The sequence below is a fragment of the Zootoca vivipara genome, chromosome 2 (genome assembly GCF_965207765.1).
Source record: "Zootoca vivipara chromosome 2, rZooViv2.hap1.1, whole genome shotgun sequence".
Taxonomy (NCBI): domain Eukaryota; kingdom Metazoa; phylum Chordata; class Lepidosauria; order Squamata; family Lacertidae; genus Zootoca; species Zootoca vivipara.
In genome coordinates this window covers 8,497,148-8,520,699 of record NC_142584.1, presented here as the reverse complement: position 1 = coordinate 8,520,699, position 23,552 = coordinate 8,497,148, and the positions used below count along the sequence as shown (strand labels likewise).

General features: G+C 47.8%; 1 protein-coding gene across 2 annotated transcripts in view; it reads right to left on the bottom strand.

Annotated features, from left to right (window-relative positions):
• Positions 1-23,552, bottom strand: part of AGAP2 (ArfGAP with GTPase domain, ankyrin repeat and PH domain 2) — a 118,440-nt gene that overhangs the window by 50,935 nt on the left and 43,953 nt on the right. The window contains exon 1 of one of the 2 annotated variants that reach the window (XM_035102946.3): positions 17,806-19,557. The exons of the other annotated variant lie outside the window; for it this stretch is intronic. Coding sequence (XP_034958837.3) covers positions 17,806-19,405 — 1,600 coding nt within the window. The 5' untranslated portion in view covers positions 19,406-19,557. Of the gene's footprint in view, positions 1-17,805; positions 19,558-23,552 lie in introns of those variants that run through there. 2 annotated transcript variants of the gene reach the window in all.

The window sequence follows — 23,552 nt, the reverse complement described above, 5'->3', positions numbered from 1 at the left end:
GGGCTTGTATCTGACATCAGAGTAGACCTACTGAAATGAATGAGCACGAATAACTGTGACCCATGACTCTGAACTGGTCTACACCCTGCTCATGGGGTGCAGTTGGTAACTGGCTCTGCTTAATTTCCCAAGCCACCATCTTGCATCTGGCTTCCACGGATGCACCTCGGAGTTCTTAAAAAGAAAAAAGTAGTTCCTGCAAGCTTAAAATCTGCCCACATCTGTCCTAAGCAAACCCACCACTGGCATTTTATCCACATCTGGGTCAGAAGGGTCCACCACTAACAACAACTCATTGCATTCCATGCTGCATTCCACAACTACCCACCCACCCAACAATCATAGATATCCAGAAACCTCACCTAAGCCTCTGCTGGACTCTTAAACTTTTACACGGAAGTTTTCAGAGTTAAAGTCCGCAACAGAAAGGAACTCTCCTCCTGCTGGTGGACTGTAGATGCTACTTGGGTGGGGTGAGGACATCATCAAAGATCTCCCCAGTTCACCATGACCATCCCTCGGGGTAGGCCAGGATCTTTCCTCAGGCAAACAATCTCCAGAGAGCAGAATGCTTAAAAAACCCGATTATATTTTCTGACAGGTGGAGGAAACTACATCTTATCAAATCAGACTCAAGAAGTAAAAATTGCCTGGGGAAGCCCAAACACCCAGAAGAACAGCTCAGGAAATGAGAGTTGGCGTTCTCAATTGTGCTGTGCTCACAACAAGGGCAGTGAGCAGGAGACGATAACAACTTGGAGTGTTTAGCAGACAGTGGAATTTTAATTCTAGTTTCCCCTTATGTAACCTGGCCAAAAGCAGGTATTCACACTTCATTGCAAGCTTCCTGCCCATTATAATCAGCTACCTTTGACCTTCCCTATGTTGTTGGACTCTACCTGCCAACATTCGCAGCCAGCATGGTCAATGGCCAGCGATGACAGGAGTTGCAGTCCAGCAACATCCAGAGGATCACAGGTTCCCCACCCCAGGTTTAACACCTTCTTTGGAACAGGATATGTTTACCCGGGGCCAATGTCCTGCATAGTTATGGAAGCCATGGAAAACTGGAGTCAAGATAGGTACTCTCTGGAAGTCACCACAACTTTCATCAAATACAACATTTCAGGGCTGTTTTGACTTAGCATCCAAAAAGCTTCAAGGCAAGTGGTGGGTGGGGTTTGGGGTGTCATAAAGCACCATTGCATTGAAACTGGAGACTCTTGCACAAACACCCAAGAACTTTCAGTAAAAGAAAAAAAGCGGTCCCATACGTTGGTAACATTTCTCAAGGAGGTTCCACACACACTCTCCCTATATCTCTGTGTTTGGAAAAAAAGAATATGGCAGCTTGTAATCTGTTCAGGATCAGCCCCTCCTTCATTGCCCTGAATGGGGAACTGGTGCTTCAAGAAGTTGTTGGATTGCAACTCCCATCATTCTTGATTACTGCCCATGCTGAGGCACAAGTTCACCCGTCCTGAAGCAGAAAGTATCCAAGATGCTGCTTTTGTGTTCTATGACGCCACTTTCGATCTACAAAATCCTGAATGGCTTGGGTCCTGCACATTCAGTCACTAAGGTTGCCAGACTCAATAGAGGACAGGACTTCTGTGCCTTTAATTGCCCTGCTCTCTTTTGAGTCTGGAAACCTTAAAGAGAAACCAGCAGACCCTTTGCTTGGAAATTAAACAAAGGGTCTGCTGGTTTCTCTTTAAGGTTTCCAGACTCAAAAGAGAGCAGGGCAATTAAAGGCACAGAAATCCTGTCCTCTCTTGAGTCTGGCAACCCTATCAGTCACAAACACTCTCTTGACTACACCACCTCTATGGTAAGCTCCCCTTTATGGTAAGTACTCACAGGGGCTACCACATAACCATGCAAATACCTTCCTCTGGAGGTTTGCCGAAGTACAAGTCCAAACAATTCCCAGAAATAAAGCAAGGTGCATTTAAACCGAATTATTCAAACTAAAAAGACAGCAGAAGAAAGTTAGGCTGGTCAGAGTTTTGAGGAGGCTTGCTTGTACAGGGCTGGGAGGACTGTGAAATTTGTGGGGTGGAGAAAATGGTTGGATCATGTTATATGAGATTGTTTGACAGAACACCTCTCCTTTGTAGGTTTAGTGATTTGGGTTTTACAGATTTGTCTATGGGGGCTTCTCCCTCAGAGTTAGAATTTCTGAGGCTCAATATTGGAAAATTTATTATGGTTTGTGAAATATATAAGGCTGTAAGGGTGAAATATGATCACACTGTTGCTAGTAGGTGGAGGTAATAAGGCCTTTCCTTGGCCTTGCTATTCCAGTAAATCCGAAGAAGAGGAAGAGGAAGAGGAAGAGGAAGAAGAAGAAGAAGAAGAAGAAGAAGAAGAAGAAGAAGAAGAAGAAGAAGAAGAAGAAGAAGAAGTTCTAAGGAATCCTGCCTATCCAAAACTAGGATTTGTGGACTGTTAAGTTTCATTTGTTACTTGCCCTGGCCCCATGCAATAGGGAGAGCAAGAAATCCAAAATAAAAATAGTACAAAGTACCCAAAATCAAGACTCATCACATTCTTACCTCAACCAACTTTTTAGGAAGCTTTTCAAGATTTGGCAACTCCTGAATCAGGGTGGAACACACCTGGGAGGCCAAGTCAAACACACTGGTTGTGAAACCAGTTAATCAACACACCAAAACCCACACAGAGGCTGGATCTAGACACATCAAAAAAATGTTTCAGGAAAACGCATTGTAAAACTCATAATGGGAAATCACGCTGCCAAAGGATTATTAGTGTTATAACCATTTTAAATACTTAAAAAAAAAAAAAACTAATGAAGCTGAGTCCAGAGTCGACCAGAGTAGAATGTGAATTGGCCTCAAGATCATATCTATTTCTAAGGAGAATGGAAACCTGCCCAATGCTGAGTGGGGGGAGGAAACTGGACACATAGAAATGCAGAACTTCCATGAAGAAATTGGAAATATTCCGCCTGGTACAGGACTGGTGCTTAACGCAATGCAAGTCCTTAGCATACCACAATATTCGTTCAGGTCTGCTTGCATTAGTCTCCATGTAAGCTCATTTAAAATTGCCCAATAGCGTAGAGGCTCAGCATTCCGAAAGCTGGCCGGCTCAACGCCACTCCTGATTCAGCGTGGTCAAGCCCTACCCAACTGCACTTCCCCCCTCTAAATCACAAAGCCTTCTTCCCATCTTAATTCCTCCCAATACCTTGACAGTCTTGGCAATACAGTTTGCTTTCCATTGATTTCCAATTGCCAGGCACGTGATGGATGTGCTCTGGGGGAAAAGATCGGCTTTACTCTTCCCTCCGGCATCCAGAAGAGAATGCCAACCTCACTCGTACTTGGCTTTGAACTCTGCCAAGAGGCTGCTGCATGTCTTCCTATCTTGTAAACCAAGAGGTCAGGTGGGACCCAAGATAGCAAATTACAAGATGGCTCAGCTGGCACCGTGCCTGCCTGCCACTCATGCTAATTGCTGGCGGGAGAGGGGACTGACTTGAGGCGGAGCCTGCGAAAACAAGAGAAGGAAGAGATACTTCCAGTCAATGACCATCTCCCATGTGTCCCACAGATTTCTGGGAAACCTCTCATCGCGAGACTGTTCAACGCTCATGCAGATTTCTCATATGCCTGCCTGTCTAAAGATGCTTCAGCCTCACTCACTGACTCAGGCCACATTCCCAGCATATATTTAAAAAGCACTATTATGCCACTTTAAATAGTCATGGTTTCCCCAATGCAAAGGAACTTGGGAAGTGTAGTTTGTCAAGGGTCCTGAGAATTGTTAGAAGACTGTTATTCCCATCACAGAGCTACAATTCCCAGAGGCATACCCTCCAACATTTCTCCGGTGAAAATAGGGACATCCTATTCTATAATAAATAATAATAATAATAATAATAATAATAATAATAATAATAATAATATTTATTATTTATACCCCACCCATCTGACCGGGTTGCCCCAGCCACTCTTGGTGGCTTGCAACAGATATGAAAACATAATAAAACACTAAACTTTTTTTTTAAAAAAGCTACCCTATACAGGGCTCCCTTCATATGTCTTCTAAAGCAGTGTTTCTCAACCAGTGTGCCTCCAGATGTTTTGGGACTACAACTCCCATCATCCCTAGCTAGCAAGACCAGTGGTCAGGAATGATGGGAGTTGTAGTCTCAAAACATCTGGAGGCACACTGGTTGAGAAACACTGTTCTAAAGGTTGTATGGCTACATATCTTCTTGGCTCAGGGATCGCATAACTCCATACCCTCCAATATTTATCTGATGAAAATAGGGACATCTTAAGGAAAAGTGAGACACTCCGGGATCCAATCAGAAACAGGGAAGGCATCTGTAAATTTGGAAATGTCCCTGGAAAATAGGGGCACTTGGAGGATCTGAGATGGTGCAACAATCAACACCTCTTCCCAGGGAACCCTAGAAATTGTTATCTCTGTAAGAGGAATAGGGGCTCTTCTCAGCATTCTTAATAAACTACAGTTCCCAGGATGCTTGGGGGTGGGGGTGGAGCTATGACTGATAAAGTGGCATAATAGTGCTTTAAATGTAAGGTGTGGGTGTGGCCTTATCCGCTTTTCCATGAGTCAAAATTGTTGGGGCACTTCCACAAAAGATTGAAAGCTGAAGTCCAGCACGCACAGCACTCACACAGAATCTACATCACTTTATTAAATAACATTTTCATCTCTCTCGCTCGGTGCCCCCAGGGCTCAGGCCTGCCTCATAATAGCAACCAGCACAGAGCAAGCGATATAGCACAGATGGGACAGAACGCTAGACTCTGAGACCCACCAGTCAGGCGCAAAAGAGACACCCTTAGAATTACAAAATTCTGAAACAAGAAATTGTCTTTTGAGTACTGAAACAGAGCACACAGTTAGGAATGGGAGAGAAGTTTGATTTAGTTCACATTTAAAGCCTAATTTGTCAAAAATTTCACTTTCCAAAACAATATGAGAACCAAAACACAACCATCCTTCAAAATTCACACTTATCTGAATTTTGTGGTGCAGTTCTCTGGCCAAACAACATTTCCAAAGATGCATATGTATTTGGGGGAAAGTGTGCATAAAATGAATATCTTAGTGAAAACAACATACAAAAAATATATATTAGGAGAAATCGCTTGCAAAAATGGGTACATTCATCAAAACTGTACACAAAATGTGTTTATTAGGATACTTTTGCAATAAAATTCTGAACAATTTTCATGTTTATTATTATTTAAATCACAAATTTCTGCAGAAAACTGGATGTGGAGAACTTCTCACAGTTGGTGCCTACATACATTCTTCATTTCAGGTGGGTTATTTTTGTTTTGGTGGGGGAGTCAATTTTAGTTGCTAATGTTAAACCGGGGTGTGGGATCAGAATCCAATGTAATTTACAATAATCCAAGCAACCACTAGTAGATCCCAATCTATTGCCTGGCAACTCTTGGCCAATAATATTAAAATCAAGTGTACCTCTGAGTACGCATAAAATAAAGCAGAATCGTTATATAAACTTTTTAATATACTTCAGTGTGCCAAGAAATTTATCTCCCTGTTGTTTTCGGCTTATAGAGGCCTCAAAATTCTCATCCTAAACTCAGGTCTTTCAAAACCTTGTAAGTTAAAAATATTGAAGATCCTATTTTCCACTGTGAAGGTGCCTTAGAAGGCGGCACACATTTGCCACCTATTTTTACAGGTCAAGATGCCGACCATGCATGTGGTTGTGTTGCATTGGACCGTACCACAATTTGGCATCCTGCAATGGTCGTAAAAACACCCACGGGCAGAATACAAAATGCATCTCCTTTGAAACTGCAGCTGGTGTGCTGCTGATAAATGGAGCCGTTCTCCCCACGTGCACGGCTAGCAGCAGAGCTCCTCACAGACATCTCCTTCCATTCTGTGGCACTCTGTATGCCGAGTGCATTACCACTCAGAACCACCCCAGGACTTTAACGGAGGAGGAGGGAATTATTTGATATTCACTTTGCAATTACAGGATGTGAACATTGCATCTCTCACTGAATCATCCCTTGACAAAGGGAACCACAAGCACATATATTGCATGTCTGCAGATCCCTTACATTACCTTATTTTGCTGAGCGGAGGAGAGTCTGTGGCCCTCCAGACTCCAGCTCCCATCATCCCTGACCATTGACTGGCTGGGGCTGGTGGGAACTGCAGTCCAACAATATCTGGAGGTCCACAGGATCCCCGTCCTTGGGCTAGACTCTATAAATGTGAGCTTTATGAGTCGAAGCCAAGAAAACCTAAATACTGCAATCTAAGCAAGTTCTGAAAAGCAAGTAAATTTGCATCTCCTCTCCCCCCCCCCCCGGCACCCATAATCTATTTTGCTTGTTCTAGTCACGGGAGAGGCAAATGTCTGTGCAGTACCCTGCGACCCCACTGGAAATTCAACACTCAGGATTCAGAGGCTCCACAAAGAGTCACCCACACAGTAAGATCTTTTTGCAACCATAAGGACTAGAAACATGGAAAAAAAACCTAAATGCCAAGGTTCTCAGGGTGCTTACTTCTGCAGTCAAAACCACATTTTGGTCCACACACCCCGCCCCCCCGATCTTGCATAGAGTTGCGGTATATATGCACTTCCCCGCTGACAAACTGAATCAATGCTATTTGATGTAATGTGCCAATAAAACTGTCAAATAAATGTGCCTGGATTGCAGAGTTCACAAATTCCATTCAGCAGCTGCTGCAGTCATAATTTGCCAGTATATCGTTGGTTGGGAATGGACTATATCTCAATGGAAGCGCACATGCTCTGCATGCTGAAAGTTCTCTGCTCGATCCCTAGTGTCCCCAGCTAAAAGTAGCTCATGTAGCAGGAATAGGGAAAGACCCCTGCCTGACTCCTTGGAGTGCCACTACCAGTCAGAGTGGACATGAGGTCCAGAGGAAGCTGCCTTATTCTAAGTAGCTCAGTATGGTCTGCATTGACTGCTAGAGGTCCTTCTCCCAGGAAGGACCATACTGGGAAACCATACTGGGCTAGACGAGAGAATTGCATGACTCAGCGGAAGACAGCATTATATGATGCAGTTTCTTCAAGTGTCTCTATTTTCCTGGAGCAGTCCCGGATTTACAGAAGCCATCCCGGTTTCTGATTTGATCCTGGAATGTCCCGCTTTTCCTTAGGACATTGCCATTTTCACTGGGGAAATGTTGGTCGGTATGGAGTTTTGAACATACCTCTCCCCCCCCCCCGAAGCCAAGGAGATAAGTAACTATGCAACCTTTAGAAGACATCTGAGGGCAGCCCTGTATAGGGAAGTTGTTTAGTGTTTAATGTTTTTATATACTGTTCTTCTTTGGCGATCACTCGTAGCCGAGTAAGATTGTCTTCCATAAACACGATTTTAACAATGGGTCCGTAAGTGACTGTGGAGGCCAATTCTGGATCCACACGTCCTTCTACAGTGGGGACATTGGTTTCCGGGCGGGAGTTGATCACGGTGTGGATTTGCCAAGCGTGCCTTCCTCTTAGCACGTTTCTCCCTTGCGTCCTGAGAGCGAGTTTCTTCAAAGCCCATGACACCTTTGGTAAAGGCTGTTCTCCAACTGGAGCGCTCGCAGGCCAGTGTTTCCCAGTTGTCAGTGTTTATACTACATTTTTAAAGATTTGCCTTGAGACTTTTAACCTCTTTTGTTGACCACCAGCATTACGCTTTCCATTTTAAAGTTTGGAATAGAGTAGTTGCTTTGGAAGATGATCATCAGGCATCCGCACAACATGACCAGTCGAAGAATCATTGCTTCAACACTGGTGATCTTTGCTTCTTCCAGTACACTGATATTAGTTCGCCTGTCTTCCCAAGTGATGTGTAAAAATTTTCGGAGACACCGTTGATGGAATCTTTCGAGGAGTTTAGTGTTTAATGTTTTTATATACTGTATGTTGGAAGCGGCACCAGAGCAGCTGGAGCAACCCAGCCAGATGGGTGGGTTATTATTATTATTATTATTATTATTATTAAATAAGACATCCCTATTTTCATCAGAGAAATGTTGGAGGGTAGGACGGCATAGACAAAGCTATCCAAAGGGCATCCTCATACAGTATATTACATTTAAATATATATATTACACACGTAGTAAAAAGAAGTACAACACAAGTGAGAAGTAAGAGTCTGCAAACACATCACCCAAGCATACTCACCAGGAGAGCCTGGACTAGTCACAGCTCCCTGTTGAGCACACATTTGATTGTATACCCAGGTTTGCCTGTGTGTGTGGTGTATAGACAATGACCAATAGATGTGTGACCGTGCACATCATGGTGATCCACAACGAGGTGGAACGGGCTTGTGTCCACTCTGCCTTCACGCATGATGACCCAGAATGCAATCCCTACACAAATCGGGGGGGTGCCTGTACACAAAGCCCCACAATTGCATAGCAACACAGTGATGCAATAATGATGTAAATAAAAAGATGAGATTTGCAGGATATTTGCAAGCAGTAAGCAGCATGCCAATATGGCTTTGATACCACAGAATCACAGGGCTGCAAGAGATTGTAACTCCACCTGTCCAACACAAGGCCAAATTTGTTCACCTATTGAGTCCCAACCCGCAGATTGACCCATATAATCAAGGCCACAGGAATGCTGAGAGGGAGGTGCAAGGCAAGGAGGAGCTGGTAAAGCAGACAGCTCCAGGTGACTCATGGGGAGGGACAGTATCTAGGTAAACAACTTCCAGAGCGGGAAGCACATCAATCTGTTGCAGCAAAAATAAACCACAAAGTCCTGCGGTACTTTATAAAGACTTGAACCACAAGACTTGCTTTCAAACCAGGTGAGTAGTTGGGTACTCTGGACCTACTCACAGATGCTTCCTAGTATTGCCACCATCAGAAGGTTGGCGGTTCGAATCCCTGCGATGGGGTGAGCTCCCGTTGCTTGGTCCTAGCTCCTGCCAACCTAGCAGTTCGAAAGCACGTCAAAATGCAAGTAGATAAATAGGAACCACTACAGCGGGAAGGTAAACGGCGTTTCCATGTGCTGCTCTGGTTTGCCAGAAGCGGCTTTGTCATGCTGGCCATATGACCTGGAAGCTGTACGCCGGCTCCCTCGGCCAATAATGCGAGATGAGCACGCAACCCCAGAGTCGGTCACGACTGGACCTAATGGTCAGGGGTCCCTTTACCTTTTTATTTAAAATGTATCTTTAACCAGAGGGATGAAGTCTGAAGTACCAGTTTCCATAACAGAAGCCAAACAATAGGATCACCAGCAAATCTTCCTGGTCTACTTCTCTCCAGCAGATTGGGATTCCATTATTATTATTATTATTATTTATAAAAAAAACAGCAACAACTAAGGAGCGGTAAGTTTTACTTGGAGTAGGTCCACTGAAATTAATGGGCCTGACTTTGATTTCAGTGGGTCTGCTCTAAGTAAAAATTTAGTTAAAAGCCACCTCAGGCTTTCATTTTTTTTAGAAGAACGCTGCCTCAAGCCATACCACGCAGAACTGTCTACACACAGCTATTCCCCACTGCATACCTCAAGCTTATACACACCCCAAATCTGTATCTGACGACGCTCTGGGACTTTCCAAGGAAAGGCATAAAACCAAAGACCTGAAAAAAGCCCACTCCAGTCTTCCCCAATATCTAGTGTCCTCCGGAAATTACTGAACGGCAATCCTTGATGGGTGGGGCTAATGACAGTTGGAGGTAGGCCCCACATATTCAGACCATGGAAGCCCCTAAGGCAGGCATAGGCAACCTTGGCTCTCCAGATGTTTTGGAACTACAACTCCCATGATCCCTAGCTAACAGGGCCAGTGGTCAGGGATCATGGGAGTTCTAGTTCCAAAACATCTGGAGAGCTAAGGTTGCCTATGCCTGCCCTAAGGTGTTACACTGACGGGCACTCTGTCACTGGCAGAGAAGCAGCACCAACACGGGCACCATTTTCTGGTAAGATCTTGTGAGATTTCACCATAAATCCACAATGGCTCACTAGTAATTGGTGCCAGTGCTGTTCCCACTTTTCCACCAGCAGAGGCGGCACAGTGGGTGGCATTGGCAGGGCACAACGGCACTTCCTGTTTCGCCTCAAGCAGTGAAATGGGACACATCACCCCTGGTTGGAGACCAACTTCATTCTGGGAGGCTGGGGGAAAGTCTAACCTGGTTCAACTCCCTGCTTGATGAAGGGAATTCAGAGCAAGCGCATCTCCAATAGTTGGTTGCAACAACTAGAGAGGAAAAGTTGAGATCACAAAATTGACACTGGTTCACTCTTCCTCGTGGATCATAAAGCTGATCTGGCCAAGTTGGCTTTGAACTCCTGCACTAAACTGTATTTTTAACTTGCTGCATTTAATTTGGTTCCATTCCTGGAGGATGTCCAGTTCTGTGAAATTATGGCTGCCTTGTGCCTTCTTGTTTTCTGCTGCTTTTAGTTATTTTGGGCTTCATTTGTTTTTAACTACAGGTCGTCAGCCGACTGGAGCTTTGCAAAGGAAAGACAAGATATAAATGCCTTATTTAAGCTTGACGCCAAGCCTTATTTTCATATGGCGCTTCCCACCAACTGATCACACAGATGATCCCAATTCTAGGTCCCCGGTCAACAAGTCACCAGTGGCATGGGGGGGGCTGCTGGGGGGGCTGGCTTCAATGTGCGAGGGAGCTGCAGGTACAGCTTCCTCACACGACAGTCTGACACCACCAACAGCAGCTCCATTTCCAGGGTGGAGAGAGGTTGCAGCACACAAGGCGCCCAGCCCAGTAGCTCTGGCTGAGAGAGGACAGTGGTGGGCTGTGGTGCATGAATGCGCCCCCTGTGCCGCTTTGTGAGGCAAGTTGCAGTGGGCTTCTTCTGCACCCCACCCATAGCTGTCAAGTCTCCCATTTTCCGTGGGAAACCCCCGTATTTAAATCCGTTTCCCGATGTTATCCCAAATGGCAAAATATCCCATACTGTAATTCCCCCGGATTTATAAAGAAGCAGCTCCTGCCGGCCAAAAATCGCCTCTGCGCATGCCCGGGCATGCGCAGAAGTGATTTCTGGTGCCCAGACATGTGGACATTGGCAGCCCAGCACCAGAGGGCACTTCTGCACATGTCTGGACATATGCAGAAGTGACTTCCGGTGCCGCGCTGCTACTGATCCCTTATTTTCCAATCCGGAAGTTGACAGCTATGGCCCCACCCCCTTAGGGGCATGCCCTGCACACCCGCCCCAGGAGGTGTTTGCATGTGCTATGCTACTGCAACTCACTTTCCTAGAGGCGAAAATATGGTGGTCCACTTATCAACATGAGCTTATGTACACACTGTACATTTAAAACACCTAAAAAGAAGAATTATGGGAACTGTAATTTACACCCCTGCCCTGCCCCACCCCCAGTGTTGGAAACTCAGATATATATAAGTTAGGCACCATAGAATCATAGAGTTGGAAGAGACCACAAGGGCCATCCAGTCCAACCCCCTGCCAAGCAGGAAACACCATCAAAGCATTCTTGACATATGCCTGTCAAGCCTCTGCTTAAAGACCTCCAAAGGAGGAGACTCCACCACACTCCTTGGTAGCAAATTCCACTGCTGAACAGCTCTTACTGTCAAGGAAGTTCTTCCTAATGTTTAGGTGGAATCTTCTTTCTTGAAGTTTGAATCCATTGCTCCGTGTCCGCTTCTCTGGAGCAGCAGAAAACAATCTTTCTCCCTTCTCCATATGACATCCTTTCATATAGTTGAACATGGCTATCATATCCCACCTTAACTTTCTCTTCTCCAGGCTAAACATACCCAGCTCCCTAAGCCATTCCTCATAAGGAATCGTTTCCAGGCCTTTGACCATTTTGGTTGCCCTCTTCTGGACACATTCCAGCTTGTCAGTATCCTTCTTGAACTGTGGTGCCCAGAACTGGACACAGTACTCCAGGTGAGGTCTGACCAGAGCAGAATACAGTGGTACTATTACTTCCCTAGATCTAGATGCTATACTCCTATTGACCAAATGGCTCCTTACACCAGGGTTGTAGGGTTACAGACACATGGTGGAGGAAATCCACATGGTGGATTTCCTCCACCATGGCACAAAACAGATATTCAACCTGCAAGTCCTGGCTTTCATTTAGAGTTGCAAACGCTTTGCAGAAAGCCAGCCACGTTAAATGTATTTGGTAGCAGAAACAAAGAATCCCAAATCCCCTTAACGGCTATTCAGTTATACTGCCATAACTTTTGGGGCTCCTATTTGATGGCGGAAGTTCTCTAGCCCATGGATGCTTGAGTACAACAAGACTTTAAAGCCACCACAGGAGCTTTTGTTGTTTCTACAAACAGATCAGTGCTTAAGAGTGATGCATCTAAAATTATCCAAGGGGGGGGGGTCATATGAGCAGTGAGGCTGGGAGTGCTCTCTTCCACCTGGTTCCTGCCTTTGACTTTCCAGGTGACCTTCAGGAAGGTCCAAGGCTGCATCTTGAGCCTGTGCCTCAGTTTCTCTTTAACCAGGCCAGCGATCAACTTAGGAGGATTGAAAACTGTCAATGGTCAGAACTAGTAAATGGCTCCGTGATCCTTATACTGAGATGCTACACTCAGCTCATTGTCAGCAGCTGTAAGGAGTTCCATTAATTCTAGGAAGCCCATCTGGGCACAGAAACAGGAACTCTATAGAAAAGAATTGGCTGCTCTGACAAGAGAAATCATTCCCCGGACTCTCATATATTTTAAAAGGCAGCTGAAAAAATTGTGGCTCGTTTCCTAAAATGGCACGTATCTGGACACCACACCACAACAGAGGGCTTGATGTTTAAGTTCAATGTTTCCTTGAATTCCCCCGGAGGACTCTGGACCACCCTACTGAAACACTTCCTCAGCCTGGATGCGAAAAGGGGCTCTTCCCTTAAATTCTTATGTGCAGGAGTGTACACCCCCAACAATGTACATTCAATTTCTCCTCCATTCAATTTTATCCTGCATTAACAATATTCATTAATAATGATAATGATAGCAATAGCTCAAAAGGCGCTTTTCAGCCTGAAAGCCCTTCTTGGGCATGCCAGCAAAACTAGTAGTCGGCCAAGCTGAACACATCTCAGCTAAACTGTTGGGGTCCTCCAGACGAGGTGGCATTTTGTTTGTTTTTGAAGGGGTATTCTGCAACATGCCATTGATAGAGCTGGTCATGATAGGGGCATGATGGAAATCTATAAAAGCTATGCATGATGTGGATAGAGAAAGTGGACAGAGAGACTTTATCCCCATCTCACATCATACTAGAACTGCAACCATCCAATGAAACTGAACATTGGAAGAGTCAGGACAGGCCAAAAGAAAGAACTTCTTCAGGGCCCCTCCAGACCCTCCTCTGCAGCTATGACCCTTCTTTGCAGGTGTCATTGATGCAAAAATAGTGCATTGGTGGTGGATTTATATTGGGCTGCCCACACATTATTCCACTTCATTAGTTTTTCTGTGATGCTTACCCAATATGACTGTGTTATTGCCATCTGGAGGGGCATGTTTGGACTCAGGGGTGCCAACTTTAATAAAAATATTGGGAGACCCACCTAAGCCTCACCCTGCATAATTGAGCACATGGCACTGTGCATGCACACTATCTGAATGGCAATGCCCATCAACTATGGAGGTGTGGGCGCCAATTCTTGCAGCCAAAGCTGGCTCCAATTCTTGCAGCCAAAGCAGAACAGCAAACAACCTGAACTATTAACACCATTTCAGCTGGAAGTTGTAAGACATGTGTCAAATGAAAACAAAGCAATATGTCCATCCCAAAACCTGTGCAAGGGCAGAAAATATTGAAATCGGGGTTGCTTGTAAGCTCCTGTGTACCATCATGAGCACAAATAATCATGAATCCACAATCAGAAGGATGTCTGGAAGATCCCAGAAACGGCCAGAGCAGGGGAGCTTATCAAGCACCTGATAGGCCATAATACTCTGTAGAGATGGTCTGCATTCAGCATAGTAAGGCCTCGATCTCAAACATATTGGTTGCAGGGGTTTTAACTGTTGGCTGCTCTGAGCACTTTTGGATGGACAGCATATACATTTAAATATATTTTTTTAAGTTGCACATCCCGACTGAAGCCCACAGCTCTACCCAAGAATGGCGGCTTCTGCTCAGCTTCAGCTTCAGCACTAAACCAGAAAGATGAACCTCTAACCAAAGGAGAGAGAGGCAATTTTCACCCTGCCTTCATGTGCAGGATGAACAATTTCTTCTTTCTGATATAGGACTCATCCCCTTTGTCAATGGGGACTGCCAGGCTCACAACAGGCACCACAACGTGAAATGCATTTCTAGACATTTTTCAAAATCTATGTGCACATGGTTAGCAGGCCATTTTCTTGAAATTGGGAGGAGGGTATGCTGCCAGGTTCTCAAATTTCATTGAGCCTCCCATTCCTCGTTTATTCTTTACAGAAATCGCTCTTCACACAAAGCACTCCTACCATGCAAATCTAGCCTACTGCAAAGAACTCCCAGAATGCTGTTTGGCATGAGTGCTAAGAATTTTCTGATTAGAGAACTCCGCTTAGGATTTACAGCTCACAGGGTTCCTAGGAAGAGGAAATGACTACTAAACCAACTATAAGTCTCTGGTGCAGGTGTCTGTCCACAGAGGATCATGCTGAGCTCTTTTGGGAGATCTCCCCAGACTGGGGTCAACTAGTCCTAACCTCCTTCCATCCCCCCTACCATGCAAATCTAGCCTACTGCAAAGAACTCCCAGAATGCTGTTTGGCATGAGTGCTAAGAATTTTCTGATTAGAGAACTCCGCTTAGGATTTACAGCTCACAGGGTTCCTAGGAAGAGGAAATGACTACTAAACCAACTATAAGTCTCTGGTGCAGGTGTCTGTCCACAGAGGATCATGCTGAGCTCTTTTGGGAGATCTCCCCAGACTGGGGTCAACTAGTCCTAACCTCCTTCCATCCCCCGATGTTCTCCTAATTGCCAGGAGCTATCAGTTGCCAAGGGGAGCAGAATGCAGAAATATGACCTTGGAGAAGTTCTTCAAAGTACCATATAAATTTGCAGGGGTGTTTCCTGCTAACACACAGTGGGAACAAGGGAACGACGATGACGACTAATTCCTGCCTTCTAAAATATACCCTTTAATCTAAAACTTTCCACTGCAATTAACCTCTCACTTCAGAGAGCAATTAGAAGAACAGTCCTTCTGGCTAGAAGGTCTCCCAACCCTCCCACAATGGGAACACATCAAAATCAGAAGAACAACTAGACTTTGACGGGCTGCAAAGAAGCCATTGAGAGCATAATCTGGTCTTTTGAGGGTGGCAGGAATAGAGGAGAAGACATTTTTAAAAACCACCCAGAAATGGGAAAAGTGATCCATCTTTTGGCAACCAATGGATATACCGAGGAAAGACTCCTAAGCAGGTAGAATCTTTTGATTACCAACTGATGGAGATACTTTTGTTGTGAACTTCATTATTCCACAAACACACACACCCAAATTAAAAGCCTAAACTCTGCACCAAGAGAATTGGAACATTAATTGTACATTAATATAATAGAAAATAGATGCATGCTGACATAAATTAATCTGTCAAACATGATCCTGAAGTGTGTGCCAGTTCTCACAATTTCCACAGTAATGCCTGCGCCAGCCTTTCCCAACCTGGTGCAATCCTGATATCTTGGGCTACAATGCCCATCAATCTTAACTACCAGGCTGGTGGGAGTTTGAGAGTCCACACTACCTGGAGAGCACCATGTTGGAAGAGGCTGATTAGAAGAAGATGCTCTCCAGGGACTCAGGCAGAAGTCTTCCCCCAACCATTTGCTACCTGAACCTACTGGTTGGAGATGCCAGGGATTGAAACCTGTGACTTCTACTGCTGCGCTATGGCCCTTTCCTTAAACGAACAGAAGGACAACGGGAGAATAATGCAACTGGAGACCATGACAGAAATCAGAGAGACAGGCAAAGAGACTCTGCCTCTCGTACAATGGAGATTTCTGTTGAAGTACACTGGGCAACATGAAACTTACCTTCACAACCATGAGGAATAGCAACTTGCTTTTTAAAAATAGAAAGAGACGGGCACATGCACAACTGAGATTCTCAGGTCAAAATCCACAACAGGTATCAAATAATCACGCAGAACACACACCAGTTTCTATTAAAACTTCCACAACACCATATAGCTCTGTTCCACCATTCACATCCATATGGAATGGTGTCTGAATTTTCTGAAAACAATAACAACTGTCACCCCATCTTTACTTTCTATTATATTTTTTAATTCTTGTTGCCTGTTAGATTTTGTTGGATGCTGTTATCTCTTGCCTGGTAGGAAAGGGCAAAAAGTGGTACCCAGCTCCCTATACACCGTCAAAGACAATTGCCAGTCTCTCTACTCAATTATCTTTTCTAGAACTCTAAGATTCCATTCCACACACACACACACACACACACACAGGTACATGCACACACCACACCTGCCCCTCCCATCCAATACTCATGAGGCAACCTGTAAAATCAGCAGGGTTCTTGTTCGGCACAGTGAGCAAGAGAACCATTTGCTGCAGAGGTAGATTATGCTCCTGTTCTGCACTTGCTGCTTCTGCTTTGGTGGGGTCCAATTTGTTGTGCTGTAGAGGATGCAGAGATACTGCCACCCCCCCTTTCAGAGTTAGCCGAGCACCTCCCGGGTAATCCCTAAATCACAACCATTCATTACGACAAGGCTTTGGCATGTAGCATGTAATGGGGGGCGGGGGAAGAAAATATATGGGAAGCAGAATGTTCTTGCATTTGAAAATTTGTCAACAGCTAGTCCAGGGATTTTGCTTCTTGAATGGCTTCACAACCTGTACTACTACAGCAGTAGTTCCAAGCCATCCTCAGGACTGAGATCCACCCTAATGTTACTCCCTTCAGCATCTGACCACATGGTGGAAAAAACCCACTGGAGAAAGCATCCTTACCAGCCTCCGCAGACACCCAATAGTGATAATATCATTTTTGTCACATTCCACCATAAGGGAGATATTGAGGTTATGAATCCCATCACACACACACACACACACACACACACACACACACAGTTTGAAAAGCTGCAGCAGCAGCACATACCTGGGCTCACCCCTCCTCACCTCAGTGAACTGCTCCATTTTGGGGTACATGCTCATTGGCTGCCATCACCTACCCATCACCGTGGCAACAAAGCTAAGCAGTCCAGAATCTCCTTCCCAGAGAAATTCCACGTTTCTCTCGCAGGGCACACCCACCAGTGGTCTTGAGGGCCGACTCAGCCCAGACCTAAATCTTCAGAGTGAAATCTACAGAAGCGACTCTACAGAGCAGGGCTGGGGAACCTGATGCCCTCTAGGTGTTCTTTGGCTCCATGACCCCATCAGCCGGCCCGGCACACCCAATGGGCCAAGGATGATGGGAGGTGTAGCCTGGCAACATCTAGAGGGCCACATGTTCCTCAGCCTTGCTGTAGAAGAAGTTGAGCAGAGGCCCACACAAATGATCTGTGGCGGATCCATGCCAGTTTTTCATTCTGGAGCTCCCTGCTGGAAAGGAACCAGCCTAGCATTCCCATCGTCACACCCCAAGGCAAAGTTATTGGTGCCAACATCTTCCAACCCAGTAAGGAAAAACCTTCGGTCCTCAAGCCCCTCTCCTATGTTCCACAGTCAAGCCTCCACCCCCAACAATCCAAAACCCAACACATCCCTTCCATTCAGAGAGAGGCCAGGCCTCTTAGGCCACTGTACTCACTGGGCAATTCACCCTTGGCCAGTTCGACGCTGAGCAGCTCCTTATGGCTAAGGCTCCAGCCAGGTCCAGGGTGGGTGGGAGTGGATGCCGGGCTCTTGGTGAAGATGCCGCTGATGAACTTGAGCATTTTACGGTCCCGGGTAGAGGCCCGACCACCCTCCCGGCCTCTCTTCAGCCCTACGGCTGCCTCTGAGGAGCAGGAGCCAGAAGAGGCCAGACTGCCCGGGCCATGGTTGAGGTCACTGTTGTCCAGAGTCTTGCTTTTGTTCTTGTGAGGGGATAGTTTTGCCCGGGATCCCCCCCTGGGGACCGTCTCCCCACTGCCCTTGGCAGCTACCTTCATGCGTCCCTTGACTTCGCTCTCAGGCCACGACAGGCGGTTGGGGGTGGCCCCCTTGTGGCCCCCTTTGCCAGCCTTTGGCTCAGCACTCACCTTGGCCCCACTGGTGGTCACTGTCTTGAAAGGCTTATTGGTGGCCAGGCGAAGGCGGCGGTTCCCAGCAGCTGGGTGAGGAGAGGAGGCTCCCGAGTGGGAAAAGGAAGAGCCACCCACCCGGCCCACACTGATTTCCAGGGTCCCAGGCTCCGGGCCACCCCAGCTGGCATGGCTCACCAACATGCGGCGTCCTGGCGCTGCAGCACTGGAGGAGCAACTGGCAGTGGTGGGCGTTGGAACTGGCGACTCGTCCCCAGGCACCCCCAAGGTCTCCTTCAGCCCAGCCTTGGGGGGGATTGGAATCACTTCTGGCTTGGGGGGAACAACAGGGACCAAAATGGCTTTGGGTTTCGGAGCCACAGCTGGAGCTGCAGAAAGCACAGTGACTTCAGGCTTGGCAGTTGCAGCTGGAGGAATGGCAGCCTCAACCTTCGGAGCGGTGGGCGAAAAGAGAACAGCTGGAGGCAGCTCAGGTTTTGGGGGGACTGTCGGGGCTATAGAAGGAACAGCCGGCTCAGGTTTGGGAGCCAGAGGTGGGGCGACAGAGGCCACAGCCAGTTCAGGTTTGGGGGCCAAAGGCGGGGCTACAAAGGGCACAGCTGGTTCAGATTTGGAGAGTGCAGCTGTCGCCGGCTTGGGGGGCACCACCGGAGCACCCAAAGACCCCAGCCCTTCGGGCTTTGGAGCAAGGGGTCTTCCTTCTGGGCTCATGGCGGCTTTGGCCTTGGGGTCCCACGGGCTTCCTCGGCCGGTGCTGCCCCTGGGCGGTGTCCACACGGAGCCCGGCCGCCCTGTGCCATCTGGGGACGGGGACGAGCTGGGCGTCCCGGGGCTGCTGGGCGAGAGCTGCAGCAGGTAGTCGGACGTGCTGGCGCTGCTGGTGCTGATCCAGAGCGCATCCTGCCGGTGGAAGATGCGCTCTTGCCTCTTGAGCTTGGCGGCCGCCGCTTCCTCGGCTTCCTTGCGGTCCTTCAGCCCGGAGGGATCCGCCGCGCAGGGCGACGAGACTCGCGCGGGGCCGCCGTCCCTGCTGTCGGGCAGGACGCCCCCATCGCCGGCGCCCGCCTTGTCGTCGCCTTCTTGCTGCTGCACCGACTCGAGCTTGACAAGGGTCAGCGAGATCAGGTAGGTGGTCCGGCGCTGCAGGGTCGCTCCTCTGCTCATGAGTCTCTGCGGGAACCGCCGGCGGCGGCCACGCCGCTAACCAACATCGGCCACACGCTCCTGCTGTTGCTGCTGCTGCCGCCGCCCCCTTTAGATGGCACCGGTTGCCCGCCGCCGCCGGACCCCTAGCGCCCCCGCGCACAAAGGGCAGCTCGACAGGGACGGTGCAGGAGCTGCCTGGGCATCTCCCAACCACGGCGATCCCGGGGAGCCCTTACCTGCTCCTCCGCAGCGCAGCGGCGGGCGGGCAGGCGCGCATATTCTGCCGGAGGAGGAGGAGGAAGAAGAAAGGGCGGCGGAGGTGGGCCAACGGGGGGCTGGTCCTGGGTCGCTCACCGGAGGCGATCGCCCAAGCCGAGGCGGGATGTGCGCTTCTCCCGAGCAGGCTGCGCAAGACAGGGCGGCACGAGGAGATGGGTGGCTGTTCCCATGCAGACGAGCCGGAGCACGGGCGGGTTAAGACGCGGGCGGGGTGCGCGAATTGGCGAGCGGATTCCCCCTTCGCGGTCTTGCCGCAACCTCGGCCGCCCCTCGGCGCGGACCTCACGGCTCGGGCAAGGCGCCAGCAGCTCTGCTGCTCCCCCGCCGGGTCTTGGCACTCCCAGCCCGCTTCCAAGGGCGCATCTCCGCCTTCACGCCGCTGCGTCCGGGTCCTCTTTCTGACGAGGCTCCCGCGGCTGGCTGGAAATCCGCGCTCGCGTACCAAGAGGCCGCCTCTTCCCACTCCCCCACCCGCTCCGCTGCGCCAATGCCCTCCTCCGAGCCTTCCTCCTTCTTCTTCGCCGCTGCCACCCCCCCCCCCCTCCGCCGCCTTCCTTGTGGCTTCTACTTTCTAATGCCTTTTTTTTAAAAGGAGGTGGCTGGGTAAGTGGGGTGAGGTTATAGGCGCGCGTTTGGCGAGGTGCTCTTGCGCCTGGTTGGGCGACGGCAGCGGCTGGTGGCGAGCCGGAATGCGGGGATCAAGGTGCTGGCGGGTGGGTGGGATCGTGGAAATCAAAAAAGCAGAGCTATGGCAGCAGCAGCGGTGGCGACGCCAAACCCCTTCGCCGACGGTTTCCGAAGGAGGGGGAAAGAGGAAGAAGCTACGGCCATTTGCTGTAGTCTACGGAGTTATAGGTGGGGGGGGGAGAATAAGAGAGAAGAGAATTAAAACGGGGTGGGAAGGCAGATCCTGAGAATTCTCACATTGGGAATGCACAAGCCAAGAAGTGAAGGATTTCTGCAGGGGCACGTGGAAATCCCGGACTGGATCGTATGGAATCTGGCCCCGCGCACGCGCGCGCACACAAGATCTGAGAGATTGCCTGGCTCAGGGATTCATCAGACACCCTTCCGGCGCTGGCGCAAGGGGAAGAAAAAAAAAGCCGCCGCCACCCGCAGATGTTACATGTCGTGGGACTAAAATTAGCCCACGCTGATTGGCTTCCTTAGTCTGCCCCGATGGACAAGGTCATCTGGCGACCCAGCTGGGAAAGCGCAACATCTGGAGGTTTAGGGGGATGATGCGGCTAATGTGCTCAAATCCCCACCTGCTATGGGATAAGCATCCAGGTAATTCGAGAAGGGAAACTATGTTAAGGTGAGGCTGCAGGTGGAGTTACAGGTGGCTGCAGTTGTCTTAACAAGCCTGCCTTTCTGGCCCGACCACCACCCACCGGCACCTCCATCAACTGCTCCTCCCATTTATTTCCACAGAGAACAACATGCCTATGACTTAATCAAGCAGGAGTGACTCTGGTGCACAGTTTCGGTCATATGTTTCTGGGTTGTTGTTGTTTATTTAAAAAGCACATCAATTATTATTAGATTTACATTTGTTAAGTGTGTATGTGTGTGTGTATGTATATGTGTATATACTCAAAGCAACTGAACAAAATACAGATAAAAATTTAAAAAATGGCAAAATATGTAAATACAAAATTCTTTAAAAAGCTCATCCAACAGCACAATAAGAAAGCCAAGTCCTATCCTACCCCACTAAAACATAAGCACCACAGCAGAGGCTGATTTAACTATTTAAAGCCTGGGTAAATAGCAATGTCTTAGTCTGGTGCCTAAAAAACAGACCATGGTGGCACCAGGCACATTTCCCTAGGGAAAGCATTCCACAAATTGGGGTGGGGCCACCACTGAGAAGGACAGTTCTCATGTGGCCACCCTTCCCATCTTCCTCAAATGAGATACAAGGAGAAGGGCTTTGATGAAGGTGGTTCGTGCGGGGAGAGGCAGTCCTTGAGGTTCATATGTTCAACCCCAAGGTTAGGAACGGCACAGAGCATCTCTGCCCAGTAAGTATGAAATCAAAGATGGGTGGCAAACTGTGACCTTCCAAGTATTGTGCAGCTAAAACTCCCAGCATCCCAAGATGATGAGCCACGGGTGTTGCCCATCAGATCTAAGGGCTGCTTGTTATTCATGTCCATTGGATGATGAAACGTATGGCACTTGGTTATTTTTAGCATGGCAGCCAGCTTTGTGAATGTGCTGGCAAATCTTTTTAACATGTAGCAAGATCACAGCGCCCTATGTCCTAAAAGGGTGTTGAAATGCTAATTGACCTAGAACATATTTGAGACATAATCTCAACACGCATGGGGGAAGTTGTAAAACTGCAAAAATTGGTATGAAGATCATTGTGCTCAAACGGGTCAAGGGAATTAGTGTCGCTACAGTTCAGGGACAAATATGAAGGCAGAATCAAACTGTGGTTGGCGGTGGAGATGAAGGAGGTCAGGTTATGTGACAACAAGTACTGCAGACCTGGTAATTCTATGGCAATTAAAGAAAGTGTTTGCTGGAAAAAAAATATTATTTTAAGGGGGAGGGGGAAGAATTGCCTTGACTAAATGCTGCGCACACAGAATATCTGGAGTAATTTGCCACCTTCTAGTATCATTCAATCACTAATGCCTCTTTACCTATTGTTTTTATGTGGGCGGGGTGGTGGTGGGGATAAATAAGGGTATGTCGCATCATAATTCCAGGTGTCAAAAAGCAGCCTGCTGTCAATACAAGGTGGCCAAAATTTGCTGGTGTTTCAATTATAGGACACTGGCTGTTTGTGAACTATGCAGGCCTCTAGTCCATTTCCAGGCCCAGTTCAAGGTTATGTGGTTTTGTTGAAAGGCCTTCATGGCTTAGGACCAGAGTAGCTTGAGGACTGTTAACTCACTCATCCAAATGCCCTTTCTTTGCCTACATCTGCAGGAGGGGGAGAGGGGTGTACTGGCAGACGGGGCCTTCTCAGTTGTGGTGCCTAATTCATGGAATGCCATGACCTGGAGCCCACCTCGGTGTCATTTCGGCACCCAGGCCTTTCCATCTAATTTGCTTTATCTCTACTGCCATATTTATGCTGCCTACTTAGATTTGTTGCTTTCGGCATATTGTTGGTATGCATTTCCCTCATCCAAAGGGGGGAAATGGCTGCTTTGTGAAGCAATGCCTGCAGGGTGACTATAAGGCCTCTCTCCTCCCCTGCCAGACATCTGGTACAATGTGTCCTAGGTACACCAAGCAGCCTTCCCTGGGACCCTGGCCATTTCTATGCTTTCAAAACAAGTACCAAGCAGGACTCCATCCATACCATTATTGCCTCTCTAAGAAGACGTGTGCGCCCCCCTCAAAGAGCTTCTCAGTGTGCTGGTCCAGCCAGTATTCTGATGTTGCCAGCAAAGGACCAATTAATGCTAATTGCACCTAAATATCCCAACTGACGGCACCGTTGAAAATGATTCATATTCAGGAAGCAGCACATTCTGCACTGGCTGCTTCCTTTCCAAAGTGCTGAAGGAGCAATTCTAGCCAACTGTACTTACATCACAGCACATAATCGCCACAGTTCTCTTACCTGGGTCACGAGCTGCCGTGCTGTGCTGCTATAGAGAAAGGTTTCACTTGTAGGCACCCACATGCAGGACCCGTGCTGCTTTTAAGAGCAGGCGTGCAGAATGAATGGTAGAGGCACGGTCATTCCGAGACCAAATTGTCTCCCCTACATGTGAAATGAATACCCAGACACAGAGAACTGGGCTCAGGTCTGCAAGGATGTATATCATATCTGCATGGACAGAAATCCACCATAAAAAATTTCCTTCCATCAGCACCTTAGAGACCAACTAAGTTTGTCATTGGTATGAGCTTTCGT